The sequence below is a fragment of the Maniola hyperantus genome, chromosome Z (assembly GCF_902806685.2).
Source record: "Maniola hyperantus chromosome Z, iAphHyp1.2, whole genome shotgun sequence".
NCBI lineage: Eukaryota > Metazoa > Arthropoda > Insecta > Lepidoptera > Nymphalidae > Maniola > Maniola hyperantus.
Window position 1 is genome coordinate 10,840,954 of NC_048564.1, and position 25,239 is coordinate 10,866,192.

General features: G+C 38.1%; 1 protein-coding gene across 2 annotated transcripts; it reads left to right on the forward strand.

The window, feature by feature from the left end:
* Positions 1–348: 348 nt before the first annotated feature.
* Positions 349–25,197, forward strand: LOC117995903 (juvenile hormone esterase). 2 transcript variants are annotated; one of them, XM_034983920.2, is made up of 10 exons: positions 349–1,003; positions 7,400–7,552; positions 8,336–8,483; positions 9,126–9,320; positions 10,029–10,225; positions 15,032–15,188; positions 15,947–16,119; positions 18,314–18,464; positions 19,181–19,307; positions 23,328–25,197. In XM_034983920.2, the coding sequence occupies exons 1-10, from the start codon at positions 809–811 to the stop codon at positions 23,512–23,514; spliced, it is 1,683 nt and encodes a 560-aa protein (XP_034839811.1). In that variant the 5' UTR covers positions 349–808; the 3' UTR covers positions 23,515–25,197. The 2 variants fall into 2 exon arrangements, with proteins under 2 accessions (XP_034839811.1, XP_069365241.1); XM_069509140.1 differs by lacking the exon at positions 349–1,003 and adding an exon at positions 6,420–6,835.
* The last annotated feature ends 42 nt before the right edge of the window (positions 25,198–25,239 follow it).

Consider the following 25,239-nt stretch of genomic DNA (forward strand, 5'->3'; position numbering starts at 1 on the left):
AATATTTATTTGCCAAAAGTGGAATTTTATCCCGTGTTTTAGTATATACTAGTTGAACCGAGCTGGTTTAGTCCATACAATGTGCCCAGTCATAAAGTCCGTATATACCAAAAGACGATGTTTTTTTATTCCTCCATATGCATGAACTCCTTCTGTCAATAAATAGCAATAACTTAAAAACTATCAGGGCTATTGAGTTGAAATAAATACGAAAATACCATTTAATGAAAATGAAATCAAAAAATTGTCATAGAAATCAAAGAAATCGTTTTTAACTAGAAAAATAATAATAAAAAGAATCTTTAAAAGAACCAAGTGAAATATCACTATTGACGATATAGGTTTGTAGCATGTACTTAAAGTGTTCATTTCGTATTGAAATCCACATTTTTAGAATTTGTAAAATTCTGAACACACAAATACGTTAGCTGCAACTATGTTTAAATACTGCTAGCTGATGCTTGCGACTTTGTACGCGTGGATTTAGGTTTTTAAAAATCCCGTCGACACTTTTTTTTCCAGGATAAAAAGTAGCCTATGTCCCACTCCAGGTCTTAAACTATACCCATGCGAAAAATCACGTCGATCCGTTGCTCTGTTACGATGTGATCGAAGGACAAACCAACAAACAAACACACTTTCACATTTATAATAGGGGTAGTGATTTAATTCAGAGATTAGACTGGGCCTCGGTGTGTCCGAAGGCTTAGTGTATTTATGTATTCTATGCTTCATCTATTCTTATTTAACCGCGCGGTGTCAAGTTGAGATTTCATTCATTTTTTGTTTCCGTGAGTAACGGTTCGCGATGTGCCGCCGGGTCGCGTTGTGGCTACTCAATGGAGTTCTTGTTTTTGTATGTGCAAGTGAAAATGTACCGCTGCGGAACACTCCGTTGGGTGAACTGAAAGGATTTTTTATGAAAACGCGCGGTGGCAGGCAGATTTCCGCCTTCACCGCTGTCCCGTATGCATCTCCCCCTGTTGGAGATTTAAGGTTTAAGGTACTGAAAGGTTTATCTAGGTTTTACACGCGATTTTGTAATGCGTAGTTTTAAAATCTTGAAAACCCCTTTTGTTTTCCTGGGATAAAAATTAATTAGCTTAGCCAATATAGTCCCTGTCTGTGATATGTATGTTCCACAAAGTACCAGCGTGTCCACTTATTCTTTTATGTGCGAGGGAAAATGCACCTCTTCGGAAAGCACATTTCAGCAAACTGAAAGCATTTTTTATGAAAACGCGCGGCAGTAGGTAGATTTCCGCGTTCACCGCTATTCCTTAAACAGTTTTCCTGTTGGAGATATAAGATTGAAGCGGGGGCATACCCGTTTATACTTTAAACCTAGCAACTCATTAGAGTTACGTAATAGGCGCAACGTAGCTACAAGTGCAGACTAAATTGGAGCCTAGGCGCAGCATCTTTAACAGCATCGGGTACAGAAGTACCCGAAGGGACCGTATTACCACAGGTATTACTAAGCCTCCCCTGTCCGTTTGTCGGTCTGTCAGCGGAATGCATCTCATGAACCGTAACAGGTAGAAAGTTGAAATTTTCACAGTGTATTTCTATTGCCGCTCTAACAACAATTAATAATAAAAATTGCTAAATGGCCGCCATGCGATTAAAAAAATCTTGTACGATGGGACGGAACCGTTCGTGTGCGAGTCCGACTCTCACTTGATCGGTTTTTGTAACTACTCAAAGTAAACTTTATAACTGACTGACTGACTGACTGATCTATCAACGCACAGCTCAAACTACTGGACGGATCAGTTAGATCAGATAGATCCACTAAGAAAGGATTTTTGAAAATTCAACCGCTAAGGGGGTGAAATAGAGGTTTGAAATTTTGTATAGTCCAGGCGGGGGGAGTCGCGAGCATAAGCTAGTTATCAATAGGCATAGAGGCGGCGGACCGTAGCGGCCGCGTCGCCTGACTCAAAGTAAATAAGGCCGAGTTTAAGTTATTATAAAAACCCCGGCCGTATGGGAGTCTGGCCTCGCTATTTGACGGTGCCGTAAATATTTATTCACAGCTTACAATACTGCTTTGTGGATCGTTGTTTTCAGTATTGGTTGTGTAAATCCATAATACCATCTATCTTAAAACAAAACTAGTACATTATGTATACTGAATACATAATGTACCGCATATTCCTAACTAGTTTTGTTTTGAGATAGATGGTCTAAAACACATTTTTGACGGTTCCCAGTCTTTATTTTAAAAATATAGAATAAAAAGTATATTCGTAAGCTCTACGCAATGAGCTCAAGACAATGATACCCCAAACCCCACGGACTAGAGTAAGATTATTTTTTGCCAGCTCCTTTTTCATGTGTATGGGAGCCCTTCTGGAAAAAATTAAATGGAATTTCTAATTCAATATTCGGTTTTGGGTCAACATTCTACACCAAATACCAAAATGTCAGGTTTGTAACTCATTTCGTCTACAAGCTAGAGACCCGTGACAGCGGACCGACAGACAGACAGTACAGTGACATTAATAGGGCTCCGTTTTACCCTTTGGGAACGGAACCCTAAAAACTCGGCTCCACTCCACTCCGTAGATAGGTACGGCTCAGGCTTAAGTGTTTTGGAATCAGACAAATGTGTTAATTAGTTGCTTAGCATACAACACAAATTACCAGGTAATTAATTTCCAATTAACTGTTTGTTAAGGCATTCTAGCCGTTGGTGTGAATGGCATAAATATGTTTTACTAGCTGATGCCGCAACTTCGTTCGCGTGAATTTAGTTTTTTAAGCATCCCGTGGGAATTCTTATTTTGGGGAATAAAAAGTAGCATATGTCACTTAAACTGTGCCATAACAGAATCAAACGTTTTTAAAATTTTTGTCTGTCTGTTTGAACGGGCTAATCTTTCGAATGGCTGAACCTACTTTGACAGGTCTTTCACAGACAAGTAGAGGATTAACCAAGGAGTAACATAAGCTAGTTTTTAACCGACTTTCAAATAAGGAGGTGTTCTGTTTTTCTACAAACACGAAAAACTCCGAAATTTCTGAATTTTATTAATCGATAGAGAAACTTTGCGACTTTGTCCCATAGTAAATTTGGATTCCAAGTCCTCAATCCTGATGCGGAAGGGTTTTGACCACCAAAACTGATAGGATTAAGAAACTGTCGGTTACAAATTGATAATGGAGGTACCTACCAAGTAAAGACTTTATCGTTAAACTCGACGACCCAACTCCTTAATCCTGATGCTGTAAGGAATTGCATTCCTAAATCCTTAATCGTGGTGATTTAGAAACTGGCCTGCTAAGTCGCACAGTGAATCGCCTAGAACAAGCTAGGTGGACAAAAGTCAATTCAAAGAATCACTTAATTGATGGTCATTTGTCACTAATGATTACCCAGGGATCATTAATCCAGGTAATAATTACGCCAAACATTCCATTACGATAAGTTATACACATTTGAAGTCAGGTGATAAGGTAATTACATTTACGTAAACAATTTAGTTGCAATTGTGCAGTGCTTTCGAGAACACCTATTAAAATTTGTGCTGAATATTATAGTTTCTGCTATGATGGATTTTACTTTAGAGGGTAAGTACTTTCTTATTTTACTTCAAATTGATTCTAATAACAGATAATGTGTAGTCTAAAATTTTTTAAACAAAACACTCAAAAAAAGTCGTCTTTTTTAAATATCTTTATTTCCAAGGAATGTAACTTTTTGTATCCACATGTATCCAGTCTAATTTTTTTATATAATATAGCTACTACTCTAAGCTTCAATATGATATATAATTTTAATACTACAACGATTCCAATTCATCGTAATAAATTTTTTTCAGAACACGTGCATTCCATTTCGAAAATAGAATTTTTCGAAGAGTGACGGAAACATGCCAAAGAAGAGAGAAATGCTCGTCTAATGAGTTTTATTACTGAAAAATTTTCTATAACTGATATGACTCCTGACTCACGGAGGAGTATTCAGTCACAAATAGCAAGTGTTTCGTCAAAATTAGCTGAAAAGTGGGCTGCATCGAAAATGGTGGAGGATCGTTTTCTTCAGAAAAATAAAAGTTGGCTCGAGGGGACAGACATACAATTTAAAGTTAGCATACATCAGGCTTGTCCTTCCACATCATCTGAAGGAAGTCGGCCTCAAGGGAGACCTAAAAAGAATTTTGAAGAAACATCTTTCAAAACCAAAAAACGCAGGGTTGAAGATTTAGTGCAATCGCGCAGTGCTTGTGAGTTAACTACAGCTGCGGAAGTGGCACATCGTTTGTCGGGTCACAGAAACGTAGCTTCTTTGATAAGAAGTTCGGAATCTCCAGAAAAAAGGAAATCTGGTGGTGATGTCTGTAGTGGTAGGCGATTAAATATTGACGAGGCATTAGCTTATTATGTAGATTCTAGGTGTACCAGTCACGCTTATAAAAAGACGCGAAAGTGGTCATTAAAGGCGGGACATGAAGTGTTTCCATCTTATCATAGTCTCTGTAAAGCCAAAAAATCGTGCTATCCTTCGCAGGAAGACATTTCCGTGACCGAAACGCGCGCTGATATTAAGCTTCAAGCTATTTTGAATAAAACTGTTGAACGTTTGATTGAAGTGCAGACTTGTTGTATATGCTCTTGATAACATCCGATCCTGTAATAAACTCACTCAGAGAAGTGCCAAGAAAGAAGACTGAGAAATTACCAGTAGAAGTACTAAATTTGATTGTCCCTCCTTCAATACCAACACATCAATCACGTAATATTCAACCGTGTGATGAAGAAGATTACGTGATATCTGATTCGTCTGATTGTGAAAGTGATGATGAGTGCTCTGATTAATTATATTATTGTATACTTTTAGGTTTTGTTTATTTTAAGGTAGTTTTAAGTGATTTTAACTGGTATTTTATGTTGTGTTTTATTTTCTTCTTTAACTTGTTATTATATTACTGATTTTAATCATATTATTTTTTACACCAAATTTGATTTTTTATTTTAAAAAATTCTGAAACCTTTAAATAATTATTTATTTATAATTTATGCAGTATCACAACAAAATATCATTTTTCATAGCTATAATAATTAGAATCCACAAAAAAATGTTTTTGTCCAGCTAGCTTGTTCTAGACGATTCACTGTGAGTCGGTTAGAAAAGGAAATGACTAAACTGACGCGATTCTGCTCTGCTTGCTTCAAAATTCTGCTAACATTCCTAATTGCATTGGGCTTTAAAATCGGTATATAAATATAAATTGCCAAACGGGACAGGAGTGGAGAAGGCGGGTAGAAAGGTGCGAGGGGTGCAACAGATCGACGTGATTTTTTGTATGGATAATAGTTAGTTGGAGAGTGAAATAGGCTACTTTTATCCCGGAAAATCAAGGAGTGCCCACGGGATATTTAAAAACTAAATCTACGCGGATGAAATCGCGGGCATCAGCTGGTTAATAATAAGGATAGTGATGGTTTGGACATGCGATAAGTTGTAATAAGAAGCCACGGCATCGAGTAAAGACAACTCTGGCCTTGGATCTGCCTGCGCAGCCTAGGGATCGATCCGTTTGAAATCACATACAATAATAATAATAAATAGGTTTTTTATTTTATTTCTTCACATTTTGTTTGTACTACATTTTCGGCACTATTAGTTATTAAACAATATTACATAACACAATTATTATTTATATCATATAAGTCTTACATTAAACAAAAGGGAATATTATCCACGTATTTTTTTTTTATTAACTTTTTACACCGTTATAGCATAGCAAATAAATTATATTGGAAATACTTAATTTTTTTTAAACTAAGTAACATTTAAAACATTGTTTTCCCTGTCTGTACTGTGCCGACATTTTTCGTGAGACTCTAATGACGTCACAAGACACGGCCAGTGTTTGTTATTTACCATAACTTTAACAGTTTCATTTGGGTTTTATACGGATTTTTAGTTTTAATAGCTATTCACAACATGGAAAAGTAATAAAACTATTTTTTATTATTGTCTTGTTCCAGTGTGCAAAAACACAAATTATAGGTATTCATAGTATTGTTTTTAAATCAGAAATCATTTGAAGCGGGGAATTAATATTAATATTGTTTTAACAATGTGTATCATATTAGTTTTAAAATTGTTAAGTAGTGATAGTTTTAATGAATAGTTAATTATAGTGGTAGACTTAATTGACTATTCAAAAGCATTATGTCATAGGTTATTTGAAATTTTTTTTAAATTTAAGTTTTTGTATCCATTTGAGAAGGTGCAGATACACTAGTGTTGTAGTAGGTATTTTACTAATGGACTAAGAGCCAGCGCATGCCAGACCTCATAAAAAATGCGTTATAAAATTACGAAAGCCTGGCACGCGCTGGCTCTCTCTATACGTAAGTAGGCTACAATACACTCAACTGGTTATCCAGTTGAGTGTTTTGTAGCCTACTTACGTATAGAGAGAGCCAGCGCGTGCCAGGTTTTCTTTATTATATAACGCATTTTTTATGAGGTCTGGCATGCGCTGGCTCTTAGTCCAGTAGCAAAATACCTACTAAAACACTAGTGTGTCTGCACCTTCTCAAATGGATACAAAAACTTTAATTTAAAAAAAAAACAAATAACCTATGACATAATGCTTTTGAATAGTCAATTAAGTCTACCACTATAATTAACTATTCATTAAAACTATCACTACTTAACAATTTTAAAAGTAATATGATACACATTGTTAAAACTATTAATTCCCCGCTTCAAATGATTTCTGATTTAAAAACAATACTATGAAAAAAACAAAAATCGGAGAAGTTTTTGAGTACTTTCGAGGTAGAAGATAAAAAGAAAAAAGATAAAAAAAAGGTTCGGATTCAAATCAGAGTCGTTTTCTCAGAACAAATACCTGTAGGAGTATCCCTATTGTGACTCTTACTGTTACAACGAGATAGCTAAATGCATTTTAGCTCTTATTAGAAGGTGTTTTGTTCCTATTACAGTGGCCATTTTTTTGTTTGTCAAGATGTATTTTGTACGTGAGATCTTGACAAACAACGTGAAGTGAGCGGAGCGAGACCAATAATTAATCTATGGTGAAGTGGTTATGTGACTCAAATGTTTTAAAGAAATAATTGATTTGTTTTGAAAATTTAATACAATTTTTCTTTTTGAAGTTATTGTGCAATGGTGAGTTGCAGTATACTAGGCTACAATAGCCGAAGCGAACGTCAAATAGAAGGAATAACATTTCACAAGAATCTCTGCTTGAGCGAGAGGGACTTTAGGCACCACGCTAGTTGCATTTTTACCACCACGCTATTAGATCTGCAGTCGTTTCATAACCTAGCTAGCGTCAAATGTAGGTCACATTTGACAGGTGAACTGTGACTGTGTGTGACTATTATGCTCGATAGCTTTTGTTTTCCACAGGCCCCAGTTCCTGTTTCTCCGTGGGAGGGAACTTGGGACGCGACAAATGTCAGCCCCATTTGTGTGCAGAGAAATCCTTACACCCGACAAGACGAAATTGTTGGTCAGGAAGACTGCCTCTATCTTAACGTTTACACGCCTTTTACTAATAATGTGAGTAATTCCAGCTGATTTTAGACGGCTGACACTCTAACGCTAAAGTATAAAATACACTATAGCTAAAATACGATCGTTATCATCATCATCAGCCAATAGTCGTCCACAGCTGGACATAGGTCTCTTGCAGAGACCTATGTCCAGCTCGCCACGGTCTTGCGCCGCCTAAATCCAGCGGCTCCCTGGCTTATATTTTAGCAACAGGCAAGAAAATACCATAAATTCAGGCAATTACAGCAATTGCCACTACCGCAAATGGACCACTGTCAAAAGAACCATGGGCATTCTGGGCTAAAGTCAAAAGTTTTAATACCGTATTCCGTTTCATTGCCCAGTTCAATTCGTAGGCAAAATTGGTATTATAATTTATAATCCATCCTTTTAAATTATTAATCTGTAGAATAATACATGAATAAGGTAAAATTGTTTTACCAAGTAAGATCACGTGGTAGTAAATATTTAAAAAATTACGCTCGAAATACTAACAAACATATAAATTACTATGGTGCTGAAACATTCAAAATTGCTCAAAACTCTTTGTTTTGCACTTGAGTTTCAATTTGGTTCCATAATAATATAAATGATAATTATTAGGACATACAAAAGCCTTTATTTGACAAACATATCTGTTGGTAAAATAGCCTCAGCTTCATACAAATGTGCCCACGGTTCTTTCCTTGCAGAAGTGGTACCTAATGGTATGGTAGTGGTACCATGATGTAGGTGGTACAACTAGCTGTTCCACTTGAACAACATTTGCATTATTTTACTTTATTTTAGGAACCAATTGCTGAGAAAGACCTTCTTCCAGTTATGGTGTTCATCCATGGCGGTGGTTGGATGTGCGGAGATGCAACTACAGAAATGTATGGCCCTGAACATCTTCTTGATAGAGATGTAGTTTATGTGGCTATGAACTATAGATTGGGTATGCACTAATTATTATTGAAATATTAAAACGTAATATGCAACAATAACCATTTTTAAAATGATAAATCATTTGGATGGATGGATATTCATTAAACTTCTTTTAATTCAGAGAATACGTATAGATTTTTGTAGAGGAATGTTGCAGAGAACTAATAGATTGCGGTGAGGTTCTGTAATGCGCAAGAAGCACTGTTGGGAGTCCCCCACTCGTTAGAAGGTGCTGGACATAAACGCCACTCGTGGTAATCTTTGTCAAGCAGTCGACGTCTATTGGTTGATGACGACGACGACTAAGGCAATGTCACAAGTCAATGTTGGTGTTCCGGGTCACAGCTAAAAATCAGCGACCTGCATTTGATGCGTTTTAACGCATAATAATATGATGTAAGACATTATGCTGATGATCACAGATGAAAATGTTCCATTTGTACATGCTTTGTTATTATCTGTGGCACCAACAACAAATAAATACATTTTCTTTCTTTCAATGTTACAAAAGCAAATAATTTTGTATTAGAGTCCAGATCCATATCTAGCTGCGTACCTATCTCATCTTTCCGCGATGGAAACTGCGAACATTACCTACTGCAAAAATATTAAGAAGGTCCATGTTCATATTAATATTTGTAAACGTTTTTAGGTCCATTAGGATTTCTCTCAACCCAGGATGAACATTGTCCCGGTAACAACGGTCTGAAAGATCAACAAGAAGCACTTCGTTTTATTCAGAAGAATATTTACGCCTTTGGTGGCAACAACCAATCTGTTACGATATTTGGCGAGAGTGCAGGCGGAGCTAGCGTTAATTTCCACATGTTGTCGGATACAAGTACTGGTAAGTTTAGACATGGTATGCCTCTCATCAAAAGTTACATAATGTTCGCCATAGACCCAGGATGAAAAAAAACCGTTAATTCACTTGTTAGTGGAACTAGCCACATTATAATATTTTCGTCGAGAAGACAAAATCTTTGAATCTTGAAATTCGATTTTATGCATTCAATTTTCTCCGTTTTCAATGTTATTGTAATAGAGAAGTTTCACGATGTCTTTAGTATATTTTTATTCAAAGCATAAAAAACTTATAGACCTAAATACTATAGCTGCTGTAAGGTGCACATTTACATAAAAACGCTTAGATTGCGCTCGATAGCGCGCGGCGGCTGTTGTCAGCGATGATTCAGCGGGGACCGGGTGATTACGTAAAACGTTGCAGTAGCGACAGCAACGCGACAGCAGTAGCGATGCGAGAGTTCATTTGCTGTCTCTCTTCTTCTTCTTATTTTGCTTTGTGGCTATTGCACGCCTGTCGCAAGCCTGTCGCGAGATACATAATCACCCCGCCGAACGCTCTGCCAAACTCAGCCCGATTTTCTTTGCGATTTGTAATCATACACTTTTACACGTTTATTAAGTTGTTTTTCAGCATTTAACCACAATTCTTGCGTTTCACGTTTTTATCTATTTTGGGTGTCAATATTAATCTTCCATTTTTGAAAAGAAGTATTGCGTTTGGCATTTGACTTTCTGCTTTAACTTTCAGGACTATTCCATAAAGCGATCTCAGAATCTGGCACAGCATTGGTGCCATGGGCGGAAGCTCCCCCTGGTGAGGCAAGGAGGAACGCTTTCCGTCTCGCCAAGTTTCTCGACTGCCCGCCGTCACCATCTGAACGTTTGATCGAGTGTCTTCGAAACTTGGACAGCTATGAAATTATAGGCACAGAATTTTTATTTTACGTAAGCATCTTTTTAAATAACTCATGTAATATTAGGGGTTAAAGTAGGAAATTGCCGACTTGTACTGAAAAATAAAAATTAGTTTTTTTTAAATTTAACATATTTATTTAATCAAAATAATTACCATTATTATCTATACATTGCTGCCATCTAATAGGAAGCTCATTTATGCCTTTGCGATAGAACTCTGGTGATCTAGATTCGACAAACTGTGTGAAAGCATTTTGCACTGCCTCCTGAGCAGAAAACTTTTTATCACGCAGAAAATTGTCCAAATCATGAAACAAATGGTAGTCCGTTGGAGCAAGTGTAGTAAAACCTCTAACTTCGTTATTAGTCTAAATTATACATACTTAATAAAAATAGAACGTTTTTGAAATTGTCATGTCAATCTAATATTATAACAATAAATACATGAATTTATATTATATTTGTGATATTATTAAATTGGCGACGAGAAATATGGCAAAATGAACACGGAACAAATACAACAAGTTTTATCTAACCAGATTGAACAACAAAAACAAATCTCGGAACTGATAAAATTACTTACAAACCAACAACAATGCTACGCAACGCCAACACCAACTAAACATGATGCAACGGAGTTGGAAACAACTATATCAACAAACAAGGCAAGTAAACTTGCAATAATAAATGTATTTAAGGGCAAGTTTAACCCTTCGACTACGTCAATAGACAGCTTCATTGATTTTTTCGAAGCAAAATGCAACATTGGTGGTAAGGAATACACCGAACTACAAAAAGATGTCCTATTGACATGTCTTACACCAGAAACGTACCATGAGTTAAAAACGGCTCTTATTCCTAATTTCGAGAAAAGTACATACGAAGATATTAAAACTAAACTCTTAGAGTTATACAAAACTCGTAAAACAAGGTATAAAGCGCTAGCAGAATTTTGGAACTGCACAAGACAAACTGCTGAGAACATGGAACAATATGCAAACAGATTGAAGGAGTTAAGCAAAGATTGTGGATACGACGATACCTTGCTAGAGCGACAATTAAGGGACCGTTTTGCAACTGGGATAAATCATCAACAGCTACAAATCGACTTGAGACAAAAATGGCCTGATCTTTTACAAATTATAGACGGTCAAACAAAAGAAGTAACATTTGCCCAAATATTCGCTGTTGCACAGTCTCGAGAATTAGCAGAATCAGATATGCCCAAGGAAGAAACTATTAAAAAGATTAAAAAAGGGAATCACAAAAATAAACACAGTAAGAATATACGTAAACTACGTTCAACACAATGTAAACGTTGTGGAAAAAATAACAAGCACACAGTCAACGAATGTGTAGCAAAACAACATGCATGCAAAGAGTGCGGAAACATTGGACATTTTGAAAGCTGTTGCATCAAAACTGGCCGAGCATATTTGGAAACAAATGAAAGAAATCAAAAACGTTCTATTTTTATTAAAAAACACTGCCATAAATGCCAGGAAAACCGTCCAAACATTCCCGAACTTCCAGTTTTTTCGTGGTCTATACCTGATAGTACGTGGGAAAGAATTCATATAGATTTCGCTGGACCATTCGAAGGCAAACAATGGTTAGTGTTGCAAGATGCCCTATCCAAATGGGTGGAAATTACCCTATGACAAAAATCACCACCGAGAAACTTTGTGACAAATTAGACAGTATCTTCACGACATTTGGACTACCCAAAATGATCGTTTCAGACAATGGACCCCAATTTACATCACACGAATTCAAAAGATTTTGCGAAACGAGAGGCATAACACATGCAAAATCATCTCCCTATCATCCACGAACAAATGGTCTAGCTGAACGCTTGGTACGGACATTCAAAACAAGAATGGCTGCTAGCATCAACGACCAGATAACATTGAAATCTCGCCTGCGAGATTTCCTCTTTACATATAGAAATACGCCTCATTCTGCAACCGGTAAATCACCAGCACAACTAATGTTTGGACGACAACTGACATGTTTATTAGACAATGTTCGACCAAATATTAAGAGAAACCTAAGATTCAAACAGTTTCAAGATAATATTAATAACGCAGCGGACATAAGATCATTTACACCTGGAGATGAAGTATACACCAGAAATACAACTAAAAATAAATGGGAACCAGGGGTAATACAGAGAAGAACAAACCGGTATTCATATGCAATAGAAACTCCGTCAAACAATTATAAAAGAATGCACGCCGATGCAATCCGCACCAAGAGATCGGATGACGAACCAGTGGTGGACAGTCGGAGCATCGCAGACAGGGCGCAACTACAGTTGACGAATACACAGGCAGAGGGTGAATTGCAGGCTCCAGAGCAGTCGACACCACGGCCACAGCTAAGACGCACAACCCGCCTGATTAAACCACCGCGCCGGTTGATTGAAGAGATGTAGTCTTAATATAGCCGTGGAGGAATGTAGTAAAACCTCTAACTTCGTTATTAGTCTAAATTATACATACTTAATAAAAATAGAACGTTTTTGAAATTGTCATGTCAATCTAATATTATAACAATAAATACATGAATTTATATTATATTTGTGATATTATTAAAGCAAGGTCTGGCGAATACGGAGGGTGACGAATGGTTTCTAATTGCAGTTCCTGTAGAGTTAAAACGGTTTCTCGTGCTGTATGAGGTCTCGCGTTATCATGGAGCAATAATGGTGAAGATCGATTCATAAGTCGGGGCTGTTTCACTGCTAGTTTCGCTATCATTGTTCGGAGTTCGGCGCAGTAGACATCTGCCGTTATTGCTTGACCAGATCGGAGAAAGCTATAGTGAATAACACCACGCTGAGACCACCAAACAGTTACCATTACCTTTTTATTGGTAAGCTTTGCTTTAGGACACTGTTGCGGCGTTTGACCTGGGGTCAGCCATTGCATTTTCCGCTTACGATTATCGTAAAGAATCCATTTTTCATTACATGTCACAATTCGATCCAATATTCCTTCATTTCTGTATCGATTCAACAAGGCACGCGTTTCTTTCTGCAGATCAGTCAAATCATGAGGCACCCTTTTTTCATATTTTTTTATTTTATTGATTTGACGCAAATGAGTCAATATTGTTGGTAAGGTAACGTTAAACCATGCCGCTAATTCCTGGGTAGTTTTTAAACCAAAATCGCACAGTGCGTTCATTAGCAGTCCCCTCTCCAAACGCAACATTAATATTGCGAGCTGTTTCTGCCGCATTAGTTCCGCGTCGGAACTCGTATTGAAAAATCACACGAATTTTCGAAGTATCCATCTTTATTGTCTAAGCTGAATAAAAAAAACAACTGAAAGTTGATAATCGAATGTTGCACATTTTTTTAAAGAAGAACTACATAGGTACCGTATGAAAAAAGTTTCACTCATAAATCTCAAACCATGAAGGTTCTATGTCAATTCGAAGTACCTATTACAATAAAACGGCAATTTCATACTTTAACCCCTATGTACATATGTGGACGATAGATCGTGTCGAAAAAGTAAGTTCGTTTAAAAAACTAAGTTTAAAACACCTAGATGTCTCTGTGTTCTGTAAAAAGCGTTTTGTCTATCTTTCAGTCTGCTAGCTTTTCACTTCACGGCCAACCCGCTTAACTGGTTTTGACGAAATTAGGTACCTACAAAAACATCTTGTGGACATATAGGCTGATACTTTTGGTTCCGGAAAAGCAAAGAGTTCTCACGGAATTTTTAAAAACCTAAATCACGCGGGCAAAGTCGGGGGAATTGTCTAGTTTTATTAAACAATAAATTCTGGGCATTAGTAACGAGCAACTCTTATTGAAGTGTTAAGTCTTAAGAAGATTGATATTCTTCGAAAACATTATTTAGGATGTGCGTCGTTTTTTGCTGTGTAACGTTGCTATCATCAAGGTTGCAAGTCGTTTGAAAACCGGTCTTTTAACGTGCCATCAATATGAATAAACCTTTGATAAGGCCTTGATACTTCAAAATTATTATTATTCTTCACACCGATTAACATAACAGCTCGTTAAAACGGCCTTTTTAAGTACACTTGATATATTTAGGTAATCAAATCACAACACTCAAATTGATTATATCGTCGTCGTTTGGTACATTATGCCGATGACCTCATAGTAAACGTGGTTAGGTAGGTATAGCACGTTTATGATATTACTAGCTGATGCCCGCGACTTCGTCTGCGTGGAATTAGGTTTTTTAAAAACCCCGTGGGAAACTTTTATTTTCCGGAATAAAAAGTAGCCTATGTCACTCTGCAGGTCCTTATCTATATCCATGCAAAAATCACGTCAATCCGTTGCACCGTTGCGACGTGATTGAAGGACAAACCAACAAACCAATAAACCAACAAACCAACAAACAAACACACTTTCGCATTTATAATAAGGGTACTGATGCAAACTGCGTGTTTGTTGTTTAAAAACATAGGGTGGTAATGGCAATTTTTGTATACCTTAGTTTTCCTTAATTGAATTTTCTGAGTTGGAGTTTTCACTCGTATCATGACTGCATGAAATCAGTACGAGATAACAACGTCGCATGGGCCGTACTTTAACGTGAAGCTACTTGTTTACCTTTTCTTTAAGATAAGGGAAAACGGACTATAGTAATAGCTAATAAATAAATACTAGATGATGCCCGCGACTTCGTACGCGTGGATTTGATCTGATTCAGTCTACCAATCCACACTCGGTCAGCGTAGCGGACTATGACCAAAGCCCTTCTCATTCTGAGAGGAGACCTGTGTTCAGTAATGTACTGGCGATGGTTTGGTTATGATATTGACGGTGAATACTTCCTTTTCCAATAGTCATGGGATTACGAGCCGATGACAACATTCAAAGCGGTCGTAGAACCTGACCTTCCGGGTGCTTTCCTGACGAGGAATCCTCGCAAGCCACCTTCTTCAGCTTTCGTACCGTGGCTAACTGGACTTACTAAGGACGAGGGATGCTTGAAATCTGTATGTAAGTGCAAATTACATACCTAGTAGGATTATAGAAGCATAAAAGAGGACAGAGTTTTCCTGCTTGTTTAGTAACGATTGAGCTACGCACGTTTAAATGCATTTATATATGGAATGCAAACGCATGGTTTGATAAAATTACTTTTATATATTATACTAGCGATCCACCCCGCCTTCGCACGGTGAGCTTATTACAATTTTCGCAGGGATCTTCAATTTTTTTGAATATAAAATATAGCCTATGTTACTCAGGAATAATGTAGCTTTCTACTGTGTAAAGAATTTCCAGAATTGGTTCAGTAAATCAGTAGTTCCAGAGAGAGATTCCTACAAACAAACTTACAAACTTTACCCCTTTATAAAATTACCGCCCGGCTTCGCACGGGTGCTTTAAAATAAAATATAACAGTCACTGAGGAAGAATGTAGCTTTGTATTGCTAAAATTATTTTCAAAATCGGTTCAGGAGTTCCAGATATTACTTCCTACAAACAAACTTATTATTATAGTATAGATAAGAGCTACACCGAGAAACACCCAGTGTCCAATATAAAAGATTAAAGAACCTATTTTAAAGCGAACAGACTAATTATGTTATATCCCGGAAAATCAAAGTTCCGACGGGAATTAAAAAAAATTAAATCCACGCGAATGTAGTCGCGCGTATTAGATTAGCTAGTATTAAATAATTTTGTTCCTTGTGTATCAATTTTTTATGCTAACATCAGCATTTTGTTCATGTATATTTTGGCTTCAACAGGGTTAACCAATTTCCCGAAGCGATATGAAGAGTTCATATCCGGGTTCGACACGATAGCACCCGTCACTTTCTACTATGAAAATTCTCCCTATCCAGACGCAATAACCGGTAGATTGAAAAAAGAATACTTCGGTACCGATGATGAGCAAAGTGTCAAAGACGGAATTCTTAAGGTGAGTTATCCATTCCTTTGAACAGTAAATGAGCGTCCCACATCAGAAATAAAACAATTAAGCCATTATTTATTTATTACTGGAAGTATGCTTTCAATTCGCTTTTTGAGAGGTATTCTTTTTCCCAAAAAATTGAATAGAGGAATTGCGCGGTTTTAAATTATAAATTCCACGTATTGCCTTTTTTTTGTAAAACGATTTTTTTCCAATACCTGCCGCTTTACCCTGTAGCAAGATTCCGTAAGACATAATACTGGAAAATAGGCAAAGTATTTTATTCCTGTTTCCACGCCAGTTATCTGTCGAATCTTTTTAATAGCGTAAGCAGCAGAGCTGAGTTTACTAGAGTGTTGATAAACATAGTACGGCAACAGTAAACGGAACGGAAATATCATCCATACTTAACACATTTTTTCTCGCTAGGGAGAACTTCATACTTTCTAGGGTTCCGTACCTCAAAAGAAAAACGGAATCCTTATAGGATCACTTTGTTGTCTGTCCGTCTGTCAAGAAACCTACAGGGTACTTCCCATTGACCTAGAATCATGAATTTTTTCAGGTAGGTAGGTCTTATAGCAGACATTAGGGGATAAATCTGAAAACCGAAAAGGGTTACATCACACAAAAAAATTAAATTGATATGTAGTATTTTCAATTTTCGAAGTAAGATAACTATACCAAGTGGGGTATCATATGAAAGAGCTTCACCTGCACATTCTAAAACAGATTTTATTTATTTTTATGCATCATAGCTTTTGAATTATAATGCAAAATGTTGAAAAAATACGACTGTAGTACGGAACCCTCGGTGCGCGAGCCTGACTCGCACTTGGCTGGTTTTTTTATATATAAAGATGTTTTAAAATACTATGAGACTTCACTATTTTCCGTTTACCTATCGAGGCTCAAGTCATTTCCATTAGAGTGAAGCCACATGATGCGTTGTGTTGGCGGTGCGGTCATCTGCGTCATCCTACATATAATAGAAATCGCTGTACCATGGTCCATGTCACCAGTCACACGATGCGTTATGACGTCGTGCTGCGCAGCACCGCACGCGCAACGGACTCGGGACCGTTGAGACGAGGCGGGGAGTGGCGCAGTGCAACGCCATACTTTTGCCGGAGCGGTGCCGCAACGCATTGAAAATGAATAGTGTGGCCTCAGGGTTACACGTGCCAATTGCGCACTAAATAATCAGCTAGGTATATTATTCACATGGAAATTAAGTGGTTTGAAAAATCACATTTTCCTGCAGTACCTATAGCGGATCAATTTACCAACATTGTTAATTGTGATTTTACTATATTGTTTTCCTTATACTCGCCCACTTATCTATCACAAAATTAAACCTGATAATAATTTTAATACCCTGATAACACGATAAAGTATCTAAAGTCGCTTCCAAGGTGTAGCGCTTTTTGTAACCTTTGCGTTTTTATTTCGTAACTCAAACATGACAATTTTCCTCTCATCATCATCATCGTGTGCCTTCTTCGAAACGAAGTTTGGAGGTCATCATGCATAAAAGCCGCCTCTTTTAATTTTGGGTAACTAAGCCCTGTCCATCCCCTTATATCGTCCAACCATTTGCGTCTTTGGCGACCTGGAGCTTTGCCTTCAATTCTTCCTTCTAAAACTAATCATTATCTTTTAGATAATGATCAATTCAATATCTTTTAGATATTGAATAAGAATTGGTCTCCTCTTTGTAAATGTCCAAAGAAAGCGAGCTTCTTTCGCATGATAGTGGACATGAGTTCTCTATCTTTGTGGACCATTTCCAGTACCTTAGTGTTCGGTGTAAAGCTGTTCCAGGTTATCTTGAGCAATAATAATAATCCTTAATTTTCCTCTACTGCATGATTATCAATTACTAGCGGATGCCCGGCATGTGATACTACGCTAAAAAAGCAATGTGCCTCATGTTTTTTTTGTTGGTCTAAGCACCATCTTCGCATTATTGTCTTTCAAATAAAACCGGTTTGGGGCACATTAGTTAGATGGTTTCAAATTCAAAAGAAACATTTTTTGTGTTTTGTATTAATATATTAATTATTTTAGTGCATGGGCGCGTGCTTTTTTTAAATAAAAATAGCGAGCAAACGAGCATGCGGGTCACCGATGTTAAGTGATTACCGCCGCCCATGAACATTGCTATGACCCTAATTACCATACAATTTCTTTTTTTTAGATGTACACAGATTCTTACTTCGCTTACCCTATGCTGGAATCTGTAGAGCAAGCACTGAACTTCAGCAGCCAACCAGTGTACCTTTACCATCTCGTGTACCGCGGCGCTAATAGCTTCTCCCAAATATTTGGCGATTCTGTAGGAGACTATGGTAAGGGCATCTTTTAAACTTCACCAACTCAGATTAAGAATCAAGGATACCTTTTAGACGCGTATACCCGAAAGGGAAAAAAACAACAAAAGAAATCATACTTACGTATGAAAAGTTATGTTCATAATTTGCGTTCGCTACAACTTTTACAGCCACATGCAGCAATGCACCATAAACGGCTTCTACACACCTTCAATATTAAATTTAAAACAGAAAACGAAATAAAAACTCGTAATGTTTGCAATAAACTACTATCACAGAGGTTTGTTGGGCACAGATGACAACTGTGTCCAACAAAAAAAGTTAAACTATGACAAAGACAAAAAATGTGTTTTTGTCTTTATCACTCTTCAGAGCTGTACTCCTCCTACTCCTCCTAATTTGCTCTAACAAGGTATTATTATAATATTTTGATGCCAAGTCTTCTTGATTCTTAGTCAGTTCACCAAACTTTGCACGGGATGCGGAAAGCTCTTTGCTCACGAGTTGAGTCAAAGAACTTATACAACGAGTTTAAGTATACTTACTTCTAATAATAAACCTATAACATGAGGTACTCAAGTAGTACGAAATAGTGCCCCCAGATCCTTTCGTTATCTCTGCTACTTGACAAACGTTCAAACCGTCCTTCAAGTTCTTCCGAAACCGCATGAAAATTCATAACATAGCTGATTTTGTCAACTGACTGCATAATTTTTGCGTGTTTGGGTTTACAGGTGTATGTCATGCTGATGACCTCATGTATTTATTCCCCATACACTTCCTCAACAAACCCTTCACAGAAGAAGACAACAAAATGATGGATCTGATGATAACCTTGTGGACTAATTTTGCTACAAGCGGGTAAGTACCTAACCTGACTTCCTGGAGTCTCAAGTTCTCCTACCTCGCCAGCGAGCGCTTTTTGCCTTCGCTCCGCCTGAATTTTTGTTGGTTACATTCAGACTGGTCCCATACGGATGCAGTGTCTTATCAGCTTACATTGGTGACGTCTGCTGACATCTGGTGGATTCGGCTGACTTGTGGTGACACGCGAGAACTTATGCCGCGCAACACTAGTGACTTCAGCAACTTTTGGATTCGAAGAACTTCGGTGACATCTCGTGACTTCGCTGACATTTGGATTCGGGGACATTTGGAGAAATCTGAGACAATGGATAACAAGTAGTACCAAGACTTCGCGGCGATGACTGCTCCACCTGCTATTGCGGTGGACCTCTCTGCCAGGGCCGATGAAGTTATCAATCTCTTTCATGGAGGTCGTCTCCGCACTTTTCAACGCTACCATCGAGGCAGTCAGAAAAGGTAAAAGTGTTACCAAATATTATAAGGAGGTCATCTTAACCGCTGCCAGTGAAACACTTCAAGTCATCAGCATTTACATACACTGCAGTCAGGCGATATGCTGATTCCCTCCTTGCTTTACCTACTTCTAAGACTGCGGTCTAAATCGAAGAAATGGTTGAACATTCGGTTAGGTCCCTCTGACCTTACCGAGCGTATCCACGAAACCAAGGAGCTCCGCGGTGACCTGGCCTCGCATAATGTCTGTCGTAATAATGATTTTGTAAGCTATGTTGATAGTGACTGGGGCGGTTGTGATGATTGTAAATCAACATCAGGGTGTATTTAACCAAATTACTGAGCAACCAAATTTAAAGTATTTGGTTGCTCAGTTTGGTTTTCAAAGAAACAGCCGACTGTAGCAACAGTGTGTTGCTTCAACAGAGGCAGAGTATATCGCTATATGTTTAGCAACTAGTGAGGCTTGTTGGCTAAAATATATTATGATGACATTTGGGTTTGATGTGAACATATCTGTTTATGAAGACAATCAGTCCACTATAAAAATGGCACAGATGGCAACTTTTAATTCTAGCGTTAAACATTTGAAAATAAAGGAAGCAAAAAACTTGAAAAGAAAATAATTGATTTAAGATATGTATATAAATACAAGCTGCCGTTCAGAAAGCTTCGAGATGTCTTGTCTAAAATTCCTCGGTGCTTGAAGACTAAAGTCTTCGAACAGTGCATATTGCCAGTGATGACATATGGGTCCGTCCGACGTGGTCGCTAACTATGGGCCTCATAAGAAAGCTCAGAGTCACTCAGCGGGCGATGGAGAGAGCTATGCTTTGAGTTTCTCTACGTGATCAAATCAGAAATGAGGAGATCCGTAGGAGACTACTAGAGTACTAGAGTAACCGTCATAGCTCAACGGGTTGCGAAGCTGAAGTGGCAATGGGCAGGGCACATAGTTTGTAAAACCGGTAGAGGTTGGGGTCCCAAAGTGATGGAATGGCGACCTCGTACCGGAACGCGCAGCGTTGGAAGACCACTCACTAGGTAGACGGAAGACATCAGACGAGTCGCAGGGAGCCGCTGGATTCAGGCGGCGCAAGACCGTGGCGTGTGGAAGTCCCTACAAGAGACCTATTTCCAGCAGTGGACGTCTATCGGTTGATGATGATGATGAAATACAAGTGAACAGCTTGCTGACATACTCACAAAAGCGTGAGGGGGAATAGCATTTAAGAGATGGAGGAAGAAAATGTTGTTATTGCTTGATTGTTCAAAATATTTTATCGAGGGGAGATGTGAACAGCACCATACAATATTTTGAACGGTAGCAACACAGTTGTCTTTGATGAATAATTGTCTATCAATATGTCCGACCTGTAGTTGTGGTACTTATTGCGTTTTAAAGAAGTGGACATGTTAGCTTTAAACCTAGATTTAAATTAAAAATATTCAAGCTTCTAGCAGAGTCGTTTTATTTCATTAGTCCTAACACTAATTTTATCGTAATAGGAACACGCAACAATTAGTGTTGCTTATACATCAATCCAGGTGTCGTCGGCCGTAAGCTTCAGCCGCCTCCAGAGAAGGAAAAGGGGTAGTGAAAACTCAACTAGAAATGAGAGCAAAGAAGTAGAAATATAGGAGCTAAGAGAGAAATATAATAGGGCAGCGAAACTGGACCTGCAAATAGCTATCATAAAGTCAAAAGAAGAAAAATGGAAAGAGCTCTGTGATGAAGTGGATAAGGATACTTGGGGACTGGGATATAGGATTGTCACCAAAAAATTACGGAAAAGTCCGCAAAGCTTGGAAATGGACCTAATTAAAACCGGGGTCAAAGCATTGTTTCCGTTCCATGAATATTTCGGCCGGATCATGGGAGACGCCTCGCAGATGCCAGAAATCACAGAAGAAGAAACTAAAAAAAGCGCCAGGACCTGATCAGATTTGGCCAGAGGTGGTCAAAATAGCAGTGCGGGCTATACCAGAGAAAGCAAGAACAGTTTTAAACGATGCCTTAACATCTGGGACGTTTCCTGCAGCCTTGAAAAAAGTAAGCCTGGTCTTACTCAGAAAAGCAAATAAGCCAGCGGGAGACCCGGCTGGATATAGACCTGTTTGCTTGATAGTTATGGCAAACTTAAGGAGAGACTCCTTAACAGAATAGAGAAGCTTTTGCCAGACCACGGCGGTCTCTCTGACAATCAGTATGGTTGCTTATAAATCAATCCAAGCGTCGGCCGTTAGCTTCAGCCGGTCACAAGGCGGACTGTTCCTGCACTAGCTGCCATGATATCTAAAGAGTTCTGGCTATTACTTTAAGTTATAAATAAAACACATTAGTTAAGGAAAATTGTAAACCTACAAGCAGGACAATGCTGCAACTAGATTAAAGCAGGGCGCTCTCCTAACACTGCGGTCTAATATTTAAAGAGTTCAGACTATTCCTTTAAGTTATAAATAAAACACATTAATTAAGGGAAATTGTAAACCTTCAGGCCGGGCAATGTGGCAACCAGACTAAAGCAGGGCGCTCTCCTAACACTGCGGTCTAAACCGAAGAAATGTTTGAACATTCGGTTAGGTCCCTCTGACCTTACGAAACCATGGAGCTCTGCGGGCCTCGCATGTGATTTTTAAGGCTGTCTGCAAATTAAAGTCGCGTGCCGTATACCGAACTCAGGTATATTATATCGCGCTTCTAATTTGAAGGCCGCGTAATGCAAATGCATAAGCAAAATGCTGCATAACTTTTAAGAAAATATTATTGTAAATTGTAATAATAAAACTAATTAAAAAAACACAAAAAAAAACTTTTAAGAGAGAACAATAAGACGGAGGTATCTACATGCGACCGAATGTGGATGTGTGGTATCAGGTGTAAGAATGGATAATATAAGGAATGAATACATATACATATAAGAGGAAGTTTGAAAGTAACGCCAGTGGTAGAAAAGATGAGAGGTATGGGGAATGAAATGCGGAGGGAAGAAAATCTTATCACAAGAAGAATCTAAATATATAAAAGGAAAAGGTGACTGACTGACTGACTGACTGACTGATCTATCGACGCACAGTTCAAACTACTGGACGGATCGGGCTGAAATTTGGCATGCAGATAGCTTTTATTGACGTAGGCCTCCGCTAAGAAAGGATTTTTACCTATAAAATTTAACCCCTAAAAGGGTGAAATAGGAGTTTGAAATTTGTGTAATCCACGCGGACGAAGTCGCGAGCATAAGCTAGTCTTAAATATGCACATGTGGAAGGAAAAAACTAGCAAGGCCAAAATAAAGATGAATGGATTGCGTGAAAGAGAATATATTATACGTGTAAAAAGGGTTTATAATGCGTTGACGGATGACAAAAACGAGTGAAAGAAGTAGACATGTTGTGCTGGCTCCCCATAGCATGGAATAAAGACTGGTTTAATATCGGTCGGTGGTTAAAGGTAAAGAATTGTGGTAGCAACTACGCCAGCACAATTCTTTATCTAAGCTGTGTAACACTCTTCTTGCTCTTTAGCTTTACATACCAGTTTACTTTGAAATTTAATTTCAGGGATCCTAACAAACCTGTCCAACTGGCATTTGATTGGAAGCCGGCCACATCTGGGAAAAATATGGAATATTTGGAAATTGGAAAGCAGCAAGCGATGAAAAACGATCTGGCGTCACGGTCGAGACTATGGGCGGATTTACCACTGTGGCACAACGTGAGACGAAGAAGAATCACGGACGAGCTATAGATGGGTGGAAGAGTTTTTAAAGTGAAAACTTTTTATAGTTGGCTTATTACGAACGTGCCTACTGGGTCATAAATTAATGTGCGTAACTGTAAACAAGCACAAAAATGGATTTGTCGATAGTCGCTTATAAAGAGCAAGGGGAACAATACAAAATTAGCTAATAACTATAGTGCATTCACTGGCGTTTACACTTGAGACCGTCGTTAGCAATAACAATAGGATTAAGTTGTGTAACAGTAAACTAACGCAAAAAAGGATTTGTCGATAGTCGGTAACAGGTTATAAAGAGCGAGGGGAAACAATACAAAATTAGCTAATAGCTTTAGTGCATTACTATTATCTGGCGTGTTAACACTTGAGACCATCCTATTGTTTGTGGAAACGCGTCAGTTAATACGAATCTGCAATACCTGCGTCCGGACGGCTTCCTTTATCGTTAACCACTTCTGCGGCATTCTCACAACATTAGGATCGTAATGATTAATGACCCAGTCACACGTTCATAATGTTGCCCCAAGTATATGTAGATTGTGATTTGAAGCTTGATGAGACAAAAAATGGATACTTAAATAAAAGAGACAAACACATACACGTATAGTCCGCGACAGTTTGAGATGGCAATCGGTGTATAAAGCGGGGGGACGCCCCGCACACTCGCACGTCATCCGCATTCACCCGCACAGGAATAGCGCGGGGGCTGTGCGGTTGTGCCGGCTTTCCCTCCCTGATTGCCATCTCGACTTGTTGCGTACTGTACATCTATAGGGTTTAGCTTCCGAGAGAATCATAAAGTGTTTCGTATTATTTCATACTTAAGTTACCATATCGTGTCATTTGTTGAAATTAAAAACTTGGAGTCTGTATTAATATGTAAATGTAGTAGACATGTGTCCGCTATAGCTTAACTTAACTGAAAACCGCTGCCGTGCCTATAGCGTACCGTATCGTTATTGTCGTAGCTAGCTACCATCTATGACGAACCACCTGACAACGCAACGCTGCCAACTGGCAACTGACAATGCATTGTTTGGTTTTTTGGTAACTAGAAACGCAATAATTATGCCTTCTCTTTCTTTCTTTCACTGAAAGCTGAGAAGGAGCGGTTATTGGCTACCGGCTTAGTAACTAAGAACTTGATAAACCAAAGCCGACCTTATATATATTACGCTAAGGCTTAACTGTACTAGTACTTGTCCATTACACTTTGATCTATCAATCTTAATACAGTTAGCCTTAGAGTAATAGAGATAAGGTCCTCTTTGGTTTATCAATCTTCGTGAAATGTTTTTGGTTAACTGGACTGTGGCAAACTATTCGTGCAGGCGTCCACTATAGTTTGACCTATGTCAATGATCATTATAGTTAAACTTTGCTGCTATGAACTTAAGGTTGTGATTACTTCACGATATTCATGCAAGTAAAATTGGTTTTATTTTAGTAAATATGCGCGCGCTAGCTGTACAAACGGTATCGATACGGCAGCTAGCTTAGTTACTACTACGGAAACCGCTGCGCGTTGCGCATATTAAATTAGTTGAAACACAACTCTGATACCGATATTCGGCAACGGTTATCAATATCGGTATTGAAACTAAATAACTGTTGGATAACCGTTGCCAGAAATAGGCAATAACGCCCATCTTTAAAATGTAGAATTAAATGTAAAAATATGTTTTAAACTTGGTAGCAATCTTTTAATAAATAAACCCTACAATTATTTATCCT